Here is a 21,821-nt window from a genome sequence, read left to right on the forward strand (position 1 = left end):
TTGTATGACAATTTTCATACCATGTCCCCATATCATCTCGAGATCTCCATATCATCCCGAGGGCCGAATGCCAGAGGGGTGATATTGGGAAGCTGAAAACTACCTATAGTAACCCTTTCATCATATACCACAACTTCAAATTGTAAAGTTTATCTATTTGCAAATGAAGGCAATGCACTTTTGCCTTGCTCGGAAGACATTGCACTGGAAACTAGCCGAGCAGACGACGCACAAAGGGACGTAACTCTAATTTCTTACCACCCGGTTTGATATCGATCGCAAATTCAAAATACATTGAAAAGCCACGTCAGCCGTCAAGGTGTGTAATACAGGTCTGGTCATGACACCCCCTGTGATACGACCGTCTCTTTGTTGGCTCTATCACACAAACAAAATGCCTCGTATTGACAGGGGCGGTCGGGTAGCCTAGTGGTTAAAGCGTTCGCTCGTCACGCCGACGACCCGGGTTCGATTCCTGACATGGATATGTGTCAAGCCCATTTCTGGTGTCTCCCGCTGTGGTATTGCTGGAATATTGCTAAAATCGGCTTAAAACTCACTCATATTGACAGGTATATGATAATCTCCATTATCCCGTGTGTTAAATCTTCATTCTCTTATCATCAGCAATACCATGGACCAAGTCACAACTATAGTTTCGTCTGGACCTCCCTTTGGCAGTTAAAATAGTCCAATCAAAATACTCTCACGGGCGAAAGAAATTCTGTGCAACATCGAAATGGGAATGGCGACGTCAAAAAACGTATCTAGGATTGTGAATTGGTCCAGGGTATTTCTTATAATAGGATGGGGACATGATACACTGGGTGACTGAGGATAAACCCAGAATAAGTGGTTATCTCTGTGAAAACATATTCTTCCAGACGGTGGGTTGGTTGGTTTGTTGTTATATTCCAGCTATATGACGGCAGTCTGTAAATAATCGAGTCTGGACCTGACAATCCAGTGATTGATACCATGAGCATCGATCCACGCAAATGGGATCGATGACATGCCTGGCCACCCGATCCCGTTAGTCGCCTCTTACGGCAAGCATAGTCGGACACATTAATTGCCAAATCTATTTGGCCAGGTCTAGTTGCAGTGAAGCATCTGCGAATCGCTGCTATGCACCCAGACAATTGGGATACGGCGCTCACTTCCGCCACAAAATGATGATCGAGGTAGTGATTCTTTGAGTTGTTCTGGAAAAGCATATGAATGATTCAAGGAAGCACAAATCATAAAGACCAACACACACAGAAAATGACAAATTATATGTCTCAATATATATTTTATATTTTTTTAACAAAAATATTTGTTAGAGATCTTAAAATTTCTTTAATCAACAATGTGCTATACTGCCACTGAAGTCCTGTCATATTCAGTTTTAAACACAACTTTTCTACTTTCATTCAGGTGGTTATAGCTGTGTTCTGACGTCACCGCTCCAAGACGTCCGTAGTTCGGCGCCACGGGGGCTTCACTGTCGCTCTTCAGACGAAGATGATCATAACCGGATACAACGTTGGGATTTGGCGCATGCGCCGAGTGTTTGACCCGTTGCAAGCTATCAGCACTGGAATAGTAATGGTCAGTGACCGGTCTGGGTTCGTTCTCCCTGATTTCATAGTAATCACTGGACTCTGTGGTTCTCTCAACGGAAAACACACCAGGGGGTTCAATTTCAAAATATTCGTGCGGCTCTTTTGTATTATCAGCTGTCTTCTTCTGCCGGTGCTTCCTATAAAGAGTAGATTGGTACAGAAACACGGTAACACAAATAACACTTATTTCTATTCCTTTATGTGTCATTCCAAAATGAGATGAATGTGCGATTAATCCACAACTGATCCTAACAGCGAGTGTAAATAGCATCTAAACTGACGAGCTGAAGAAAGTATACCCTTGCTAATTGGATTTGACACAGCAATTACAAACTTTATCAAATATCAAAACGTTACAAGATTCAAAATAGTCTCCGAAACACTGCAAACTTAAGGTCCAAAAAACAACTATGACTTCAGTATCAAATACACCGCGGTCGAATAACCATTTCTTGTTTGTTTAATTTCAGATACCACAAAACATGAATATATGCTTTCTTTTTCCAGGCAGTTTAGGATTTTATTTCATACGCACATTCATATTCTGATGATATTATACCTTGAACAAATGAAGTGATTGAGATTTACATATTAATAGTAGAATACATTCCATAGACATCTATGTACTTGAGAGACAAAACGTAATACATCATGTAAAATGTATCACAATGTAAATCTGCAATCTATTTCTCGAAATCATAATCGAATATTGCAATTCTGACGTAGCTACGTGTTGCATGCTATAAGTAGTATTATGGTAACATTAAGCACGGTACATTGCAAACCCCACCCTGCCCCGCCCTGCCCCGCACTGCCCCGTCAAACCCACCTTATGCAGCAGATGGAGACACTGCACACAACCGCGACGAGGACGATGCCCCCGGCACTGCCGCCTAAGATAATCCAGATGTTTTTCTCTAGAGAGGCTGGAAGAGAGACAGAGACATGCTTAGAAGGTAGTCATGCCTGCTCATGTTGATACTGATGCGGAGATACAAAACACATCCAAAGATATAAATAATGCCAAAGCAAATAGATGTATGTTTTGGACAAACCACGAAAAGAAGAACTGTGTTTGGGCATAAACCAGTGTCTAAAGGCCGATATTTGTAATATTGCATAAAGGATAAATTTGACTTAACACAACGAGACAATCTTCATATCTGGCACCTGGTGGGGATTCCATGTTAGAATTGGCTCCAATTAACCTAGTATTCTTGTCGTACGAGGCAACCAAACGGACCGGATCATCAGACTCTGTGACTTGGTTGATTGCATCTCATCGTACCCCGACGGCGTGGAACGTTCCTCATAATATTCCCTGGTTAGGTTGGTCCAGACTCGATTATTTACAAAACACAATGCTATGGCGGTAATATTATTGAGTTCAGATTCAAACAACAAACACACTGAGATACGAATATCAATACCCATTAATGCTCACCTTTTTCAATACATGCTTAGCTCAGCACAGTAAATAGTATAATATCTGTCACAACAATTTAGGAACATAAAGTATCATAAAAAATTCAGCTTACATTTTGAAACAGTTGAATCAGACGAGTTTATCTGAACTTCCGGCTGTTGATTGGTCAGTATCCTACACGTGACCTTGATAGGTGTCTTAGCTGTAAATCGACAAAACCATAAAAGGAACCAGTTACACCAGAATGTCTTCTGAATGATAATGATAAATACATACATACTAAATACCAGTCCAAAAGATTTGCCGTCACTTATTCCCAACAGTTGCGTCTTCCTAATATTTCAAACAATTGTATCTGACAGTAACCGACCACAATATGACTTATTAACAGCAAAATCATTAAATAAATGAATTAATAATCCAATTAAAGAAAGGTAAATCTGATCCTAAAGCAGGAAGGTCTGTTATTAACATAAAATGTATTGAAAAAATATAATAAATGCAATAGGTCCTCTACCCACTGTTGAATGTCTGTATCTTGAGTAATATTTTCAAGGGAGCATATGCTTCATTTTCTGCCACGTTCCAGTGCAAATACTAACATATATGAAACGGATCCATGGTCACCCTGTATCTATGGTAATTATGAACTGTTAAACTGATATACATAAAACGGTGAACTGGCAGACAAACAAGGTGTTTTCAGGGATTTGGATACTCAATACCTTGAATACGCATCCACACTCTGTGTGGAGGACTGTTCTTCGCTACTGTGAGCTGTGAAGTAATGGGGAGAGTTCCGTTGACTGATATGAGAATCTGCGAGGGATGGATGACGTAGGAGTTGCAGTCGTAGACGCTGTTCCGGTCGTGTGCGTTGAGCATCAGTGACGAGCAGCCTGCGGAGGAGTTGTTACCAAGGTGGACATCCAGGGCTTCTATGAAGAGAGGCGTTTGACCTTGACCTGTACCGGAAGTCCTACACGAACATGTTGTGTCTGAGTCAACCGGCTTTCGCACTTGGTCATACATGATGGAAACAGAGGTGCCAGTGATAGAGCCACCGCAGAAGTTCACGATATGTTCCTCTGAAACATATGCACATTCACAGTCACATATATGACGCACGTATATGAAACAGAATCAACAAAACAATGAATTGTGGATTTCCCACAACATAATATTATGTTGAAAGGTGATTCGCAGTGATATAAGAGAAGAGTTGAATAGTCACGTCCTTTAATGACAGGAGGAACAGTCTTCTACATTAAACCGTGGACACAGTCGTCGAGGCATCGCAATTTGCATGCAGGGTTACGTCCCTTAGGGTGTCAGAAATCTGTGATCGATGGTTCGAATTCCAGATTCGCTCTTATTATGTTTCTAGAGTTGTCAGCGCCCTCCCCCAATCGCATCACTGAGGATGTCTCCTGGTATGTTTTCACTTGTTGCCTAGAGACAGGTTTCAAGTCAAACGATCTGAAGCGACGTAGAAGAGAATCATAGACTAACAGTCAGTCTACAAAGAGGTGAGGTGAGAAGGAGTTTAACGTCGCGTACAAGATTATTGAACGTGTGTGTGTGCCTCTGTGTGTGGCTGTTTGTGCTTGTCCGGACTAATGTCGATTTTATAGTGCTAGCCTACAGACATACCATGCCACAGTTCATCATGAATATCCCACTCAGAGCCGACCAATCCTTGTTTTAGCCGCAAAATACCGAGCGCTAGACAGGATAACAACAAGTACCAACTTTGTACCATGTGTTTGTACCATTTGCCAAAAATTACATCCAAACATTTAATCCGTAATTCCTCGTAGCTCGCTGGCTATTCTCCTAATGACTCCTGGCAAAGGCGGAAGTTTGGGATCGATCATGTAACATTCTTTGAGACAGAATATTCTTTCAGGCAGCTTGGTCTGCCTCTAAAACAGTTGTGGCTCCGAGTGTTCTGCATTACAAGAACGTTTTGATGTTTGTTCCATCAGTATAGGTAACAACTGAACCTTAAAAGCTGTACCAAGACGTACACACAAAGCATGTAAAGATAAAAACATACCTTTAATGCACTCATAGAAGATAACCGAGTAGCTAGAAAACTGTACAAGATGATTGTTGGCAACACACTTGTGGGTGCTCCAGGGGGTCTTGAAGATGCAAGGCGGATGTCTGAGACAAAGCTTGAGTCGCTCAAGATCCGCGTGGGTGTAGGGGAGAGAGCAGTCTTCTTGCTGCGGGGTGCAACACGTGTGTTGGTGGGAGTCGCAGTTGCCCACCCCCGTGCCACACCTAGGACTGTCCTTGTACAGGTATTCCGCACCATTCACCGCCACGTGGTCAGTAGCTGCACACCGGAAGTAGTGGAAGGAACAGTTGAGGCCCACGTTGCCGTAACACGCTGTGGAGATCCTCCAGGCTTGGGAGGACACTACAATACACCGCGACAGATACCCTTATAAGAGGTTTCTCTCGAAGAACGTTTAAACTCGATATGCAGTTCGTGCTGCTTCCAATATATCTTGATCGTTGTGGTTTTTGTGAATGTTATGTGAAGCCAATTAGCAATCGATTCTGTAATTAGATACAGATAAGTGGATAATTGTATTGAGTAAGTAACTGAGAGATTGAATTGTTGTAGTAAGTAGTGAGTGAGTATGGTTTTACGCCGCTTTTAGCAATATTCCAGCAATATCACGGCGATAGCAATATCAAGTAAGTAACTGAGGAAGAAGATGATTGTAATTAGTAAGTAACTGAGGAAGTGGATGCTTGTGACGAGAAAGTAACTGGGTATGTGGGTGATTGTCGTTAGTAAGTAACTGAGGAAGAAGATGATTGTAATTAGTAAGTAACTGAGGAAGTGGATGCTTGTGACGAGAAAGTAACTGGGTATGTGGGTGATTGTCGTTAGTAAGTAACTGAGGAAGTGGATGGTTGCAATGGGAAAGTAACTGAGGAAGTGGATGCTTGAGACGAGAAATTAACTGGCGTTGTGGATGATTGTCGTTCGTAAGTAACTGAGGAAGTGGATGGCTGTAATGAGTAAGTAACGGAGGAAGCGAATGGTTGTGATGATTAAGTAATTGAGAAAGTTGGAGGTTGTTTTGAGTAAGTAACTGCGGATGTAGGCGATTGTCGTTAGTAAGTAACTGAGGAAGTTGATGGTTGTAATGTGTAAGTAACTGAGGAAGTTGATGGTTGTAATGTGTAAGTAACTGAGTAAGTGAAGTGTGGTAATGAGTAAGTAAGTGAGAAGGTTGATGGTTGTAATGAGTAAGTAACTGAGTAAGCGGAGGGTAGTGATAAGCAAGTAACTGAGGAAGTGGAGGGTGGTAATAAGTAAGTAACTGAGAGAGTGGAGGGTGGTAATAAGTAAGTAACTGAGTAAGTGGAGGGTGGTAATGTGTAAGTAACTGAGTAAGTGGAGGGTGGTAATAAGTAAGTAACTGAGGAAGTTGATGGTTGTAATGTGTAAGTAACTGAGTAAGTGGAGGGTGGTAATAAGTAAGTAACTGAGTAAGTGGAGGGTGGTAATAAGTAAGTAACTGAGTAAGTGGAGGGTGGTAATAAGTAAGTAACTGAGTAAGTGGAGGGTGGTAATAAGTAAGTAACTGAGAGAGTGGAGGGTGGTAATAAGTAAGTAACTGAGAGAGTGGAGGGTGGCAATAAGTAAGTAACTGAGAGAGTGGAGGGTGGTAATAAGTAAGTAACTGAGAGAGTGGAGGGTGGTAATAAGTAAGTAACTGAGTAAATGGAGGGTGGTAATAAGTAAGTAACTGAGTAAGTGGAGGGTGGTAATAAGTAAGTAACTGAGAGAGTGGAGGGTGGCAATAAGTAAGTAACTGAGAGAGTGGAGGGTGGTAATAAGTAAGTAACTGAGAGAGTGGAGGGTGGCAATAAGTAAGTAACTGAGGAAGTTGATGGTTGTAATGAGTAAGTAACTGAGGAAGTGGAATGTTGTATTGAGTAAGCAACTGAGAAAGTGGATGGTTGTAATGAGTAAGTAACTGAGGAAGTTGATGGTTGTAATAAGTAAGTAACTGAGGAAGTTGATGGTTGTAATAAGTAAGTAGCTGAGAGTGGATGGTTGTAATGAGTAAGTAACTGAGAAGGTTGATGGTTGTTATGACTAAGTAGCTGAGGAAGTTGATGGTTGTAATGAGTAAGTAACTGAGAGTAGATGTTTGTAATAAGCAAGTAACTGAGGAAGTTGATGGTTGTAATGAGTAAGTAACTGAGGAAGTTGATGGTTGTAATGAGTAAGTAACTGCGGAAGTTGATGGTTGTAATGAGTAAGTAACTGTCAAGTTGATGGTTGTATTGAGTAAGTAACTGAGTAAGTGGATGGTTGTAATGAGTAAGTAACTGAGGAAGTGGATGGTTGTATTGAGTAAGTAACAGAGGAAGTTGATGGTTGTAATGAGTAAGTAACTGAGGAAGTTGATGGTTGTAATGAGTAAGTAACTGAGTAAGTTGATGGTTGTATTGAGTTAGTAACTGAGAAAGTGGATGGTTGTAATGAGTAAGTAACTGAGGAAGTTGATGGTTGTAATAAGTAAGTAACTGAGGAAGTTGATGGTTGTAATAAGTAAGTAGCTGAGAGTGGATGGTTGTAATGAGTAAGTAACTGAGAAGGTTGATGGTTGTTATGACTAAGTAGCTGAGGAAGTTGATGGTTGTAATGAGTAAGTAACTGAGAAGGTTGATGGTTGTAATAAGTAAGTAACTGAGTAAGTGGATGGTTATATTGAGTAGGTAACTGAGGAAGTGGATGGTTATATTGAGTAAGTAACTGAGTAAGTGGATACTTGTAATGTGTAAGTAACTGAGTAAGTGGATGGTTGTAATGAGTAAGTAACTGAGGAAGTGGATGGTTGTAATGAGTAAGTAACTGAGAGTAGATGGTTGTAATGAGTAAGAAACTGAGGAAATGGCTGGCTGTAATGAGTATGAAACTGGGGATGTAGTTAATTGTCGTTAGTACGTTATTTGGACGTGTGGCTGTTATGAGAAAGTAACTAGGGATGTGGATGGTTGTAGTTAGTGAGTAATTGAAGTAGTGGATTGTTGTAATGAGAAAATAAATGGGGATTTAGGTGATTGTATTGAGTAAGTTACTGTGAAAGGGAATGATTGTAATGAGTGAGGTACTTGGGTACGGATGGTTGTAGCGAGATAATACGATAGCTTGATCCCTAATCCCACAGTGGTATTAAGAGCTGTTAATTTAATCATCTTATCACGCCTTAGTTGTCAGTACTCGTGACCTATTCCGACCCGATATTCTGTTGTGACAACCTTACTTAAATATAAGTGTCAAAGAAGTTAGTGAATCTTGATTTAGTGTATACCCATTTACAGGGAATTGATTTTACGGATGTTTGTATCATGTAAAACATTCAATACAAAATGAAAAACTTGACATACACGTTGCATGGTAAGAGTGCGTGCGTTCGGATGACGAATATCTTTTTCTCAAGCTTTCAGTGTTGATATGTTTTACAAACATGTCACGGTATAGATGAAGTTTGGAATATGTGCTGTCAGTAACTTAACAATTGCGTTAAAATGTTAGGGATACCAAATATAAATAGCAAATCTCGGATATGTTCTTTCTAATTTCTCTATGAAATGATTTCTTTCGAGTGGAAGTAAATGCAACACATTTTCTAATTCAGATTCTATTTTGTATTAACTGGTATGTATTGGTGATCGTGTTTGTAAGGGTTTACCTTCATGGTAGAGTGTCCAAAGTGCAAGAATAATCCCAAATTTGAAATCCATGACCACAGTGTATCCGTAGATGAAGCTGGCTGTACCTACTCTGTTCGGTCGGGATGTCACAAGTCGGACCTGGAGGAAGTAGAGGAAGGCCGCACATATCCTCACATCTGTGTCTTGTCTCACGGGACAAGGACATCTCGGGGGACAAGGACGTCCCACGGGAGAAGGACATTTCGCTGGATAATGACATCTCGCTGGACAAGGGCATCTAACGGGACACGGACATACAGGACAAAGTGTTCTCGTGTGATAAAGACATGCTAAGTGTTAAGGAATACTAACAGTACAACGACGTGTTATGGCAGAAGGAAACATGGCATGAGCAGTATATATTATAGGGTACCGTTGTAAAAAGCTATCTCAGCTCTAAGGTGATCGTAACCCCCATACCTTAATAGATCCTTACGACTGTCGTAGTGTTAAGGTTGTTATGTACAACGGCACCCTGAACAAGAACGGTGGCACGGAGGGCCCAGTTGTCTAAAGCCCCACAATTCGGTGTGCAGAGTTGCGTCCCCTGAGTATGCCAGAAACCTATGATTGTTGGTTCGAATCCCGCTTTGCCCCGATTATGTTTCTAGGTTTGTCAGCACCATACCCGTGCTCGTAGGTTTCACCGAAGTGGTAAACGTCTAAGACCTGCGTCACTTCGGGGATTCCTCCCACATTAACCTGACACACTGTGATATAACTGGAATACTGTTAAAAGCGGCGTTAAACCCAACTCACTCACTCACTCGCTACAGGACAAGGTATCTCACATATTGCGGGACAAAGGCATATCACGGAAATAGGACACCGTGCGGAACAAGGTAATCTCACGGGACAAGGGCATCACGCGAAAATAAAGATCATCTCGGGCGATAAGGACTTGGCAAAACTAGCTCCAAACCGAGTGTCATTTAAATTCGACAAAATATTTATGTTTCTATTACGGTGATGTGTAAGAAGCCGCTTATTTTGTATGCGCCTGAGTATCGAATGTAGGTGATATTTAATAATTGGTCGATTTGTTAATCACATATGTTTAATAACTAGGCTTATATGGTTTATTTTTCCTTTAAATAATGTGCAATCAAGTAAGTGTCCACGAAACAAATATTCCATGTCTTGCCCTGTCCAGTTACCTTTTACGACAGGTGTCCTGGTCTTTGTTAGAGGATGTAGTGAGTGCATCATCTAATCAGGTGTTTGTTTTAGCTGAGTGTGTGAGACAACGAGGCATGTCTGGCTTCACGGACGTGCCTCGAGTGGGGTCCCGGGTTTGCGTGGCCACAGCCAGGCAGTCCGGACCCAGCAGAGTACCTAACACAGGGATCAGGCCAGCATGGAGGCCCGGCACTACTTCCTACATCAAACGAAGTTTAACGAAGGTAATTGTCAGTAATCGTGTCACTGGAGAGATTGTTTTTTCCGTTATTAAATGTTTGACATATTTTGTCAACTTCGTAAAAGAAGGACGTTTAAAAACAATGTATGCTATTTTAGTGATGTGTGTTGGAGAGAGAGAGAGAGGGAGAGAGGGGGGAGAGAGAATAAGAGAATGAGAGAGAGAAAATGAGAGAAGGAATGAGAGAGAGAATGAGAGAAGGAATGAGAGAGAAGGAATGAGAGAGAGAATGAGTGAGAGAATGAGAGAAAGAAGAGAGAGAGAGAGACAAACTGTCTCCACATTGAAATCACAGATTTGTTCATGTTCTTTCTCCTATGACGAACGTTAACGCGAACTCATACACATTGTTATCTATCTACATCGGTAGTTCGGTTACACAGATATACGCAAGGAATGTGTCATTGTATTCATAGCAATCTACCTGTTTGCTATTCATCTATTGAAGACAATGACACATTCCTTGCGTATATATATACAAAAATGAGGCATGTGTTCATTCGGTGTACATGTAATATATAATAAAATAATAAAGTCCACGTTAGTCCAACATCTTCTTTGTATCAGTTTCAGACATAGTACTTTCACTGTATCATGACAGCTCTTCAGTGTAACTGAAAATAACATATGAATGACGCCATACAAATTACAACTGTGACGTCATAATGTATTTACACACTCCAGCGACGACACCAAGTAATTTAACAATTGTAGGAGAACATTTGAATTAAAATATACAGTATTTGTACAATATCAGTGTAACATTAACGATTGAAATGACATGTATATTAATACATTCTAGAGTTTCAAAAATTGGATAAACATTTGTTCTTTTTCCAGTCTCAGCTGCTTGTTATATATATATATATAAAAATAGATAGATAGATAGATAGATATAGATATAGATAGATATAAATATAGATAGATATACAGTAAACTACGGTTATAACGAACTTAAAGGGACTGCTAATTATAGTTCGTTATAACGGTAGTTCGTTATAAGCACATATACAGCATAACTACAGCAAATAGTCGGGACAAAAAAGTAAGTTCGTTATATCCGTCAGTTCGTTATAAGCGTGTTCGTTATAGTCGTAGTTTACTGTATATAGATATATGTGTAGGATATGGTCCGAAAAGGCACGATTATTTTTGCACGTGGGGCGAGTTCGAGGCCGTCAGGCCGAGAACTTGCTTCACGTGCAAAAATAATCGTGACTTTGAGGACCATATCCAACTTAAAACAGAGTCCCATTCAAAATACATGTTAAACTAATGTCCACCCAATATGCACGTGCATATATATTGGAGGGTCGTTCTTGTTTATGCCGAATCGATAGGAACTGCGCGCATGAACGCGCTAAAGTTCGAGCAAAACTATTGGAGCCCTCGTCTTATAAGAGCGCGGAAAAGCACGTGCGATTTCTCAATTCGCTTTCAGTCTTTGTACGTGATTAACATGGGAGATTCCGATTCCGATTCCGATATTCATTTCATTACACAAAATCGTTTTACGAGCTCGTACCAGGCAGAATTTAACTCAGATTTTGAAAGACTTATTAATACTGATATTGAAACATTTGACGTGGCTGTACCAGATTTTGATGTTGGTAAAAGTGATATCTTGGAATCAGATGAGTTCTCTGGAAATGATACAGATTTGGTGGAACTCTCTCAACAAGTAGAAGCAAGTATTCCCCAGGCCATACCAATTCCCATTACTACTCATACCATTGATGACGCAGACAGTATTTCCGGAAATAACGCAGGTCCTATTCCTAACCGTTTTAGCAATCCTGTGTCAGAGCAGGATCTTGAAAGTCTTTGTAATTCGGCTTTTTCTCAGAACACAGAAAACAAGAGTAGGTGGGCCCTCAACGTCTTCCAAGCGTGGGTCAAGGAAAGACAATCACGTGGGTTACGTGACGACGTCTTGTTAAACCCCGACATTATTGCCCTTTCGCATCGTGAAACAGATCTTAATAAAACTCTCATGCGTTTCTTGGTAGAAGTACGAAACCAAAAAGGTGAAGAATATCGGGGAAATACGTTATATGAACTGATTGCGTCATTGCAATACTATCTCCGAAGACATGATGTCGAGATTAACGTTTACGAGTCTCCTTATTTCAAGGGAATGAGAAACGTCTTGGATGCTCGCATGAAGTCATTAGCTAAGCAGGGTATTGGCATTGAGAAAAGACAGGCAAATGTTGTTTCAGTTGATCAAGAGGATATACTGTGGGAGAAGGGTATGCTCGGCGAGGATACGCCTCAAAAGTTGCTAGACACTTTGGTCTATCTCATTGGCTTAAACTGTGCACTTCGAGCTGGAGACGAACACAGGAATCTACGTGTGGGCCCCAATTCTCAATTTCAAATAACAGAAGATTCAAGTGGCGTCACCTATTTGAAATATACTGAGGACATTTCTAAGACAAACAAAGGCGGCTTAAAAAGTCGAAAATGTTCAAGGAAGACCATTCGAGTGTCAGAGAACGTTGAACTACCACAGCGATGTCCAGTTCGACTATACCGCAAATACATGTCTCTGAGGTAAGTTTTTAGGCATAGAATTGAATTTAAAACAGTTTGTTGCAGTCAAATTGTTTATTATGTGATTTGCAATTGATCTGCATGTGAAAAAATAACAATTTTTTCTCTTAAATAACAGCAACAATCGCGCTTAAAGTACATATGAATCTTTGCTTAATTTATGTGGTGTGAATCCCGATTTCAAATTCTTATAATTTTTGACTGCAATGTATATTTCAGACCCAACAATGGTAAATGCAACGCATTTTACCTGCGACCACTGCACTACGTCAAGGAGGGTGTCTGGTATGCCGATATTCCCGTCGGGAAGCACCCGTTACGTGCAACAGTTTCCAAACTCTTCAAGCAAGCTGGTATTGAAGGATATTTCACTAATCATTCTCTTCGAGCAACGGCAGCTACTAGACTGTACGATTCCGGCCTGGACGAGCAATTGATAGCCGAACGCACTGGACACAGATCTCTGGCTATCCGTAGCTACAAGGTATTTGTATTCACTGGTGTTTCTAGATGTGTCGTATAGATCTCAAGTCCTGTCGGAAATCCTAAAAATTGAATTAGATGTACATAGCCAAACCAGGGTTTATGCCATAACGTTTAAAGTACTTTCTCTCATCCTAACATAAAGATAACTTTAATAAAGATTTGACATTTTTCTCCCGGGAAGCAGTCGTTTCATTTTTAAATGATAACTTTATGATTCCTAACTTCAGTCCCATTCTCATAAAACCGCTCGGTTTGATAATATTTGCCTTTATATTTTATGGAGACTCCCCAATACATTGACTGTCATCTAGGTCAGCTTTGTACCTGTTAGGTGACCGGTCACTGACGTCATGGTCCCCCCGTGATTATAGTCTATTTCACACGTTTAGGTGCACAAATGAATGAGTATCCAACGTTTAGCTGTAAACATGCATTTCTAACATTGTGACATTAAACTAGATGATAACCGATGTTATTTAATGTGATATTTCTTACAATCTTTACTGTATGAACAAAGTACGATTTATCATTTGACATCGTCCAATATGCATTCTAAACTCGCACAACACTTTTTGTTACAGAGAACATCTGCACAGATGGAGGACCGAGTAGACGGAGTTATTCAGAGAAAATCGAGAGCCTCTGCAACTGTTACATCTGCTGCCTCTGGTCCCGCTATCGCACCTTCGAAAACGTTGGTATCTACCGCCTCTGCTGATGCTAAATCGGCTGGGACAATGTTGACACCTACAGCGGTTCTGGATGAAACGTCAACAGTCGCAGTAACAGAAACAACTACAGCCGAGAGTGCAGCAAAAAAATCCATGAAACTCGTATTACCAGATGGGGCAACTTTGTCGTTGTCTTTCTGAAATAAATTTAATTTCTGATGTGTCTCCGTTTCATTTACCTCAGAGGACAGAAATCATGGTAGTTTTATAGTGTTAACAGAATTACAGGACGGTTCGTGTATTTGGGATTTAGCGCCTTTATTACAAACAGAATTTCAGTTATATCACGGCGGCATGTTCATTGCAGAAGAAAAGCCTGCCAAACTATTGTGGTTATGTGTTGCAGTGAAACGTGCGAACGTCGACTGGCATAGGCAAACCAATGGGGAGCGTAGTTCCTTAACTAACTGGGAGGGTGCGTTTCTACGTTTTGTCTATCAAAGTTCAGAAACACGGTTCGACTGACATGATCGGCTAATGGAGTTTAAACTATTGGAGGGTGCACATTAGTTGATAACTATTGGAGGGTGAACATTAGTTGTTAACTATTGGAGGGTTTATCTGCAATACACCGACTACTGGAGGATTACAGCATGAATGCACACGACCCAATTCACACGAACATTCATGTGACTTTGTTTTAAATATATATATATATATATATATATATATATATATATATATATATATATATATATATATATATATATATATATATACAAAAATGAGGTAAATGTTCACTCGGTGTACATGTAATATATAATAAAATAATAAAGTCCACGTTAGTCCATCATCTTCTTTATATCAGTTTCATACATAGTACTTTCGCTGTATCATGACAGCTCTTCAGTGTAACTGACATTGACATATAATGACGTCATACTTATGATTACGTCATAAATTACAACTGTGACGTCATAATGTATTTACACACTCCAGCGACGACACCAAGTAATTTAACAATTGTAGGAGACATATATATATATATATATATATATATATATATATATATATATATATAGATATAGATATATATATAAATAGATAGATAGATATAGATATAGATAGATATAGATATAGATAGATATACAGTAAACTACGGTTATAACGAACTTAAAGGGACTGCTAATTATAGTTCGTTATAACGGTAGTTCGTTATAAGCACATATACAGCATAACTACAGCAAATAGTCGGGACAAAAAAGTAAGTTTGTTATATCCGTCAGTTCGTTATAAGCGTGTTCGTTATAGTCGTAGTTTACTGTATATAGATATATCTATGTATATATATATCCTCCTCTCTCTCTCTCTCTCTCTCTCTCTCTCTCTCTCTCTCTATATATATATATATATATATATATATATATATATATATATATATATACAAAAATGAGGTAAATGTTCACTCGGTGTACATTGCTGTAAAATTGGCAAAGCGATAAAATGAAACAAGGACTGAATAAATTTAAAATTATAAAAAGTACCAGGCAACCAAAAAATCTCAAGCAAATTCTTGAACGCACAAACCAATGTCCAATTGTTCAGAATCTTAAACCTCAAACATATTTCATTACTCACATATGCACTTGCTTTATGTATGGAGCATCCTGTGGCTATCCAATCGCTGTGTGGCATTAAATACAAACGTAATGGCCTACTCCTCGTGACTCTTGACATTAAACAAGGGCTTATTCAGTTAAGAAATATTCTTAGTTGAGGTGGCACTCAAAAGCGTCCTGCATGTCGAAAATGTTTGTTTAAACTGGACGATTCGTACTTAGATAAGCAACAAAACCGTTTCCATAATAAATAAGGCATCTCTGCTAAAAGTAGAGTCGATTGTACGATTCCAATTACACTAAACTACGTTTATAACGAACACGCTTATAAGGAACAGACGGATATAACAAATTTATTTTTTGGTCCCCGCCATTTTTTATATATATATATATATAACGGTTTTATTACTTATATTGTATATAAATACTGTATATATGCTTACAACGAACTACGGTTATAACGAACTGAAATTAGTCATCCCGTTGAGTTTGTTATAACCGTAGTTTACTGAAGTGTATAGCATGAGCATGCGCTTATTAATCACTATCAAATAGTCATGATACCCGGTGTTCGCGAAAGGTGAGTGTATCCTGCACAACCTATGGCACCCGTCACAAACACATGCAAAGACAAGTCAATTGTCCACCTGAAAAAAACATTGAAACATGTGGTACAAGTAAAAATAGGGAATTTCGTCGGATGCGTCAAATTTGGAAATGTCCTCCACATTTCACCATAAAATCTTTTGTCTTAATTTTTCAAACTTCTCTATTTACACAGTTAGTTTTCTAAACCTCTCATTTTGAGTTCTCCAACAATACTTGACAAAGCTTTTAAGATTGATTTTCGCCTAAATTGCCAACGTATGATTAAATAATAAATTATTTGAAGTAATTGATAATGGATTCGCTACCCCCTGTGCGATTGAAATACTATTAGTAACCCGTGTCTCCTTCTCGTTGTCTTTGCACATGGTATAAGTCTTTCTCCATTACAATGACATTCAAAGTAAGACGCTGATTTTTCGCTTTGACACACAGCCCGCACAAGTGACCACACGAAAAGTTTGGAAACCCATCGCAACATTTGTTTAAATAAAATCAACAACGTCCAATCCTTGTCTTCTTATTTGTCTCTTTAGTTTTTGTACTCGTTTTGTTGTTCATACGATATAAATTGACCAATCAATCGGCAAACCAGTTAAGTTCACGAATTCAGCATAATGTAATCAAATTTATTATTCCCAATTTCACATTGTCTTGGAGACATTACGGTAGCGACTGCATGACCATTGACTCACTGCCGCACACAGCGTATACGTATACGGTTCTAGGCTGTTATCTATTGTTTGCTTTCACTATTTCGCATGTACAGACTCGTACACAAATCACCCAATTGTGTATATCGCGTGTGTCTAACAAAGCTTGAATCATCTTGTATCTCTGGATGTGAGAAGGGTGATTGAAAGATACGTTTAGGTCGGAGACACGTTCCACATGGACACTCGCCTCAAGGCCTGACGTACCCCTCGACAAAAAGCGAGTTGTGTAGCGTGCGACTCTCAGTGTGTATGTGGGATCCAGAAAGCAAATACATGAACTACTAAAATCCCAAGACAATCACTGTTTGAGTGTATGATCACAGATTAACGCCGTTAGGGCGCGACAGTGCGCCTCTGGCAAACTGCCGGTTAATGCAGCTAACAGCAGACAAATACCCCAACGAAAATGGCTGAACTTTTCGAAAACCCACTAAAAACAACAAAACACAGTAAATTGGTAAAATAATCCTTTTATTATGAGAAAAAACATTACAAAAACAACAAATGAGCATGTGTTTACGATCCTTATAGCAGATGTCCCAGCAGTATAGCAACAAGGGCATCCCAGATGAACTTCATACACTTTGCAAGACAAAAGTCAAACGTCGTGAGGAGTGAACACTATGACCACTGGGCTACGCACCGCCAAGTCAAAGAAGATGATACGCAGGGACTCCTTGTATGTAGACAGTGTAAAATATAACAGAACCCCACACAACCTCACGTAAAATTAGTCTACTCACTTCTGAAACTCTTTTAGTACTAACAATTAAACTCGATACATCAAACACCTTCTGAGTTCTTCTGACAGTGAAATCACAGGATGCGAAAAAAGCTGGTACAAAAGTATTCGATATAAGACGATAAAAGACTGAGAAAGACATCCCTGAGAGCAGCATCAATGATTTAAAAGTGAGTTTTCAGCAGCGTTGCCACGACGGACAGGATGAGCGCAATGCCGGAGACGGATGTAAAGCTCGCACCGCCTGAAACAGAAACGAAGCTATATTGCAACAGTCTGTGTATATAGCGTCAGAATAATGTTAATTTCCAATTGTATAACACAAATTCACGAACATTGAAACAGCGTGACTGAGTAAATGAAGGATATCTCAAGGACAAGGATGTCTCACAGGAGAAGAACATTACACTGGACAGGATATGGCGGGACGAAGGTATCTCGTGGCATGGGGACATGTCTCAGCATGGGCAACTAACAGGACAAGGAGATATTACGAGACAAGGTGCACAGGACATTTTGTCCAAGGAGACGAAGGTGTGGAATCTGTACCAGGATATCACAAGTTTAATTCGAATATAATCACCAAAAAGGGTGGTTTTAGTATCTGGGTATCCGTTGATGGACAGATCCGTTGCAGATTCTTAATAGAGAAGTGTCCAGATACGTAAATGTGTTCAGTGATGGTATTACATGGACAGAAATATATCCACTAAAGGATAGAAAAGTGGTATTAATAGCAATTCTTTTCAATCCGCTTTCCTGAGGACGTTAAAGCACAATCATGAAACAAATGATCCAAAATAGTATCATCGGTACTTACTGCAGCCCAAAGCGTTTCTCAAGATGTTGTTGGACGTGATGGCAGCGTCGATGAGTGGTTTAGTAACTATGTCTGTGCCACTGCTGGTGCAACTGCTGGACTGGGTGGACAGACATGAGATGTAGGTTTGGTAGTTCCTGTGTACAGATGAGACAACATATTACATACCGGCCCCGTGCGGTATTGTCGCTAATGACCAGTTATATTTTTGTTATTATTTCAAATTGTAAAACTAATGTAATTACGATATCGCAATCTGAGTGGTGAAAATGCCGTTATTCTGAAATCTTCCGAATATCAAATACTTAAAACACCCGCAAATCTGAAAACACATCCATTTCTATCTCCTTAATAAACATAATTATGACAAGTATCGTTTACTCATACCATGATATATACTGATTTTAACATTTGACGATATCTTAAATTGATTATTGGAGTACAATGCGTAAAGCCCGATTTCCTCTGCCGTGATATTGCTGGACGATTGCTAAATGTGGCGTAAAATACAAATATTTGGGAATGCATCACAGTATGATATATCTCAGATCTTGAATCATAATCCCTAGTGTATAAAGAAAACGCAAACAAGATATTTGAAATATTGTTATTGTCTGATAGAAAGAATCGCAATGAATGTGTTATTAATAAAGACATAATCAAGTAGAATAAGAAGGTTATTTAAATCGGGCACACGTTACATTCAAGATGATGCAAAACGAGTAACAGAAACGCGTTAACAAATTACCAACTTAACAATAACTCGATATCTATGTATCGCCATAATCGCCAGGGATCCATATAATATCTAAGCATGTTACATACGTGCATCCGGCAGTCCCTGTAAGAGTACCGGTCAGGGAGCAGGATCCTAAGCTGCAGGCAGCTCCTGTTCCAAGAAGGGCACCTGAAGGAAAGGCAATTTTCCATAAGGCATTCACTGAAACTTATTCCAGAATCCGTTGAGCATCATTCACTGCACATGTATAGGGAAATGACAGTAATTCTTTGACTTGTTATTCAAAATTCAATCGCGAATGAACAATTCATTTTATTTTTGTTTTTCCGCCCTATAGATTACTGTTTGAGATTTTTTCACAAATATGACATAATTCTAATTTCGACCATTGATCAGTCAAGGCAAACCCAGCCATAAAAAAGTCATGGGTGATCAATAACTTTCCTAGGCATTGCTGTAATCCATAACGGTGGTGAGGTGAGGTGAGGTGAAATGGGGTTTAACGTCGCGTCCAAGATTATTGCACTTATATTGCGACGTGCATGCACGTGTGTGTGTGTGGCTGCTTGTACTAGCCCGGACTGATGCCGATTTATAGTGCTAGCTCACTGAGATACCAAGCCGCAGTTTAACATGAATACCACACTCAGACACAGTATACTGACTCCGAGCCGACCAGTCCTTGTTTTAGCCCCTTAATGCCGAGCGCCAGACAGGGTCACAACAAGTACCAGCTTTTAACGTCTTTTGGTATGACGCGGTCGGGGATCGAACCCCGGGCCTTCCGCTCTCCGGGCGGACGCTCTACCACTAGACCACGGAGGCCCTAACGACTAAAACAACGTATAAATAATGGAACGCTGCTATTGGTCTCGTGAAGGGTTGCTGTGTTATTTTAGGTCAGGGATCAATAAGTACTGCGCGTGAAAATGGTGCCTTGTAAGTGTACAATAGATATTGATTATCAATTCGAAAGAAGGGTTAGATGGTCACACATCACTGATTATCTCTTAGCCATCCATTGAGAGAGAAAAAAGCAGTCACGAAACGAAGATGGCGTGTCCCGATATAAAGGTTTCGAAAGGCTAGTGTGTAGGGATGGGGCAGACAATATAACATTCTCACTACATGTACAGGGTTATAAAACACAGAGATGGAGTTTGTGGGTTTGGGTACCACGAGTACGATCTGCCTCAGTTCATTAGTTCATTGCAGAAAGACAAAAGAAACAAATCACATTAATTCTCCATTTGAACAGACAAGCTGGATTAAAACTAATAAAACTGGTTTAACACGTCAATATATAATACTTTCTTGAATAAATTGAGGACAAGAAAAGAGAGACATTAAAATTATAACATAAAGCCAAAAGTTCACCTCCTGTGAACAGTTGAATTGTGAAATGTGCATCTATTGTAAAATTAGTAAACCTGCATTGCTCTGTAAAGTCAAATGTATTTTATACAGTGGTGTATACTTCGGTGGATATTGGAACATGCCTTCCACCCTAACCCTAACCCTAACCCTAACCCTAACCCTAACCTTAAAAGGAAGGAAGCTGTAGGGTGAATCAAGTGGAGGTCACAACTCGTGTCGTATATCTTTGCTCAAACAAAGGAATTCCTACATTAAGTAATATTGCTTTATTACAATTTGTTATTGAGAATGTTAAAGGTCTGTAGGTGTATTCTTGCCTGAAAGAATATACCTTAGTCTATACTAGCAACATGTGTTATTCGTTTGACTAAGAAGGGAGCAGAGAAAGCACAAACAGCCTTGATAACCCGATCAGAACTGGAAACATATGCTATTCTTTTGACTGAGGAGGGAGCTGTTAAACAACATCTTAGAGTAACATGTGCTTATCTTTGACTAAGGACAGAACAGTTAAAATCCTGTAGTATTAAAACAACATCTTAGAGCGAGTAACATGTGCTTATCTTTGACTAAGGAAACAACAGTTACAATTCTGTAATATTAAAACATCTTAAAACGAGTAACATATGATGTACCTTTGTCTAAGGTGGGAACAGTTAAATTCATGTGGCATTAAAACACCTCAGAACGAGTAGTATATGCTTGTCCTTGAACCTAGAATAACGGTTTATCTAAATAAATCAACCTTTTCTATATCCAATGCAAATCTCTGCATAAAGCAGAGGCGATGGTACAATTCCGAATATTTCATGAGCATGTGTTTATGAATCACTACCAAATAGCAATGATACCAGGGGTTCGCGAAAAGGTGAGCGTAACTCCTCCTTTTTCTAATACTGGTCTCAGAACGAGTTATTATTCCTTTGACTGAGTAGGGAAAAGTTAAAATTCTAAAAGCTAATATGCTTACCAAGCAAGAGGATTCCTATAGTAAACTTCATGGTGGCTTGTCTGACTGAAAGCGTACCCGCGACTGGACGAGTTGTAGCTGTGACGATAGGCGTAGTGTTTCCCAAGCACGCTCCCCGTATGTCTTATACCCGAGAAGGTGTCGTCATGACGATGACCGCCATTGCGAAAAAACAATAACCTCATTTCATCCCTGTGAAGTTGCTGGGCATCCATTGATGTATTTTATAAAGAATTCCAACCGACCTTCGATCACCCTCCCTTATGGCCTCGGGATTTATATACCGATAGATTGACACTATGGTAAAACCAA

The 21,821-nt window shown here is 39.7% G+C and overlaps 3 protein-coding genes across 3 annotated transcripts; 1 reads left to right on the forward strand and 2 right to left on the reverse strand.

Annotated features, from left to right (window-relative positions):
* Positions 1 to 1,356: 1,356 nt before the first annotated feature.
* LOC139474355 (uncharacterized) lies at positions 1,357 to 8,817 on the reverse strand. Its single transcript, XM_071257339.1, has 6 exons — positions 8,766 to 8,817; positions 5,093 to 5,461; positions 3,759 to 4,121; positions 3,146 to 3,235; positions 2,437 to 2,533; positions 1,357 to 1,744 (listed from the first exon to the last, which is right to left on the reverse strand). Exons 1-6 carry the CDS (start codon positions 8,815 to 8,817, stop codon positions 1,357 to 1,359), a joined length of 1,359 nt encoding a protein of 452 aa, XP_071113440.1.
* A 2,849-nt stretch (positions 8,818 to 11,666) lies between these two features.
* LOC139475285 (uncharacterized protein KIAA1958-like) lies at positions 11,667 to 14,121 on the forward strand. Its single transcript, XM_071258516.1, has 3 exons — positions 11,667 to 12,763; positions 12,983 to 13,247; positions 13,831 to 14,121. The coding sequence occupies exons 1-3, from the start codon at positions 11,667 to 11,669 to the stop codon at positions 14,119 to 14,121; spliced, it is 1,653 nt and encodes a 550-aa protein (XP_071114617.1).
* A 3,256-nt stretch (positions 14,122 to 17,377) lies between these two features.
* LOC139475856 (uncharacterized) lies at positions 17,378 to 21,593 on the reverse strand. Its single transcript, XM_071259066.1, has 4 exons — positions 21,510 to 21,593; positions 19,249 to 19,330; positions 18,424 to 18,560; positions 17,378 to 17,847 (listed from the first exon to the last, which is right to left on the reverse strand). Exons 1-4 carry the CDS (start codon positions 21,538 to 21,540, stop codon positions 17,768 to 17,770), a joined length of 330 nt encoding a protein of 109 aa, XP_071115167.1. The 5' UTR covers positions 21,541 to 21,593; the 3' UTR covers positions 17,378 to 17,767.
* Between the last annotated feature and the right edge of the window lie 228 nt (positions 21,594 to 21,821).

The sequence above is a fragment of the Haliotis cracherodii genome, unplaced genomic scaffold (genome assembly GCF_022045235.1).
Source record: "Haliotis cracherodii isolate W230 unplaced genomic scaffold, xgHalCrac1.p SCAF_3, whole genome shotgun sequence".
Taxonomy (NCBI): domain Eukaryota; kingdom Metazoa; phylum Mollusca; class Gastropoda; order Lepetellida; family Haliotidae; genus Haliotis; species Haliotis cracherodii.

What these genes read in the sequence shown, in the direction of transcription:
- LOC139475285 (XM_071258516.1), top strand. Translation starts at nt 11,667, where the DNA reads ATGGGAGATTCCGATTCCGATTCCGATATTCATTTCATTACACAAAAT. An exon ending in CGCAAATACATGTCTCTGAG is followed by an intron (nt 12,764 to 12,982) that starts GTAAGTTTTTAG and finishes TGTATATTTCAG; the next exon opens with ACCCAACAATGGTAAATGCA. An exon ending in TGGCTATCCGTAGCTACAAG is followed by an intron (nt 13,248 to 13,830) that starts GTATTTGTATTC and finishes TTTTTGTTACAG; the next exon opens with AGAACATCTGCACAGATGGA.
- LOC139475856 (XM_071259066.1), bottom strand. Translation starts at nt 21,540, where the DNA reads ATGAAGTTTACTATAGGAATCCTCTTGCTTG. An exon ending in TATAGGAATCCTCTTGCTTG is followed by an intron (nt 19,331 to 21,509) that starts GTAAGCATATTA and finishes CCTTTCCTTCAG; the next exon opens with GTGCCCTTCTTGGAACAGGA. An exon ending in GAGAAACGCTTTGGGCTGCA is followed by an intron (nt 17,848 to 18,423) that starts GTAAGTACCGAT and finishes TTTCTGTTTCAG; the next exon opens with GCGGTGCGAGCTTTACATCC.
- LOC139474355 (XM_071257339.1), bottom strand. Translation starts at nt 8,817, where the DNA reads ATGGATTTCAAATTTGGGATTATTCTTGCACTTTGGACACTCTACCAT. An exon ending in CTTCTATGAGTGCATTAAAG is followed by an intron (nt 4,122 to 5,092) that starts GTATGTTTTTAT and finishes CATATGTTTCAG; the next exon opens with AGGAACATATCGTGAACTTC. An exon ending in GTCTCCATCTGCTGCATAAG is followed by an intron (nt 1,745 to 2,436) that starts GTGGGTTTGACG and finishes TACTCTTTATAG; the next exon opens with GAAGCACCGGCAGAAGAAGA.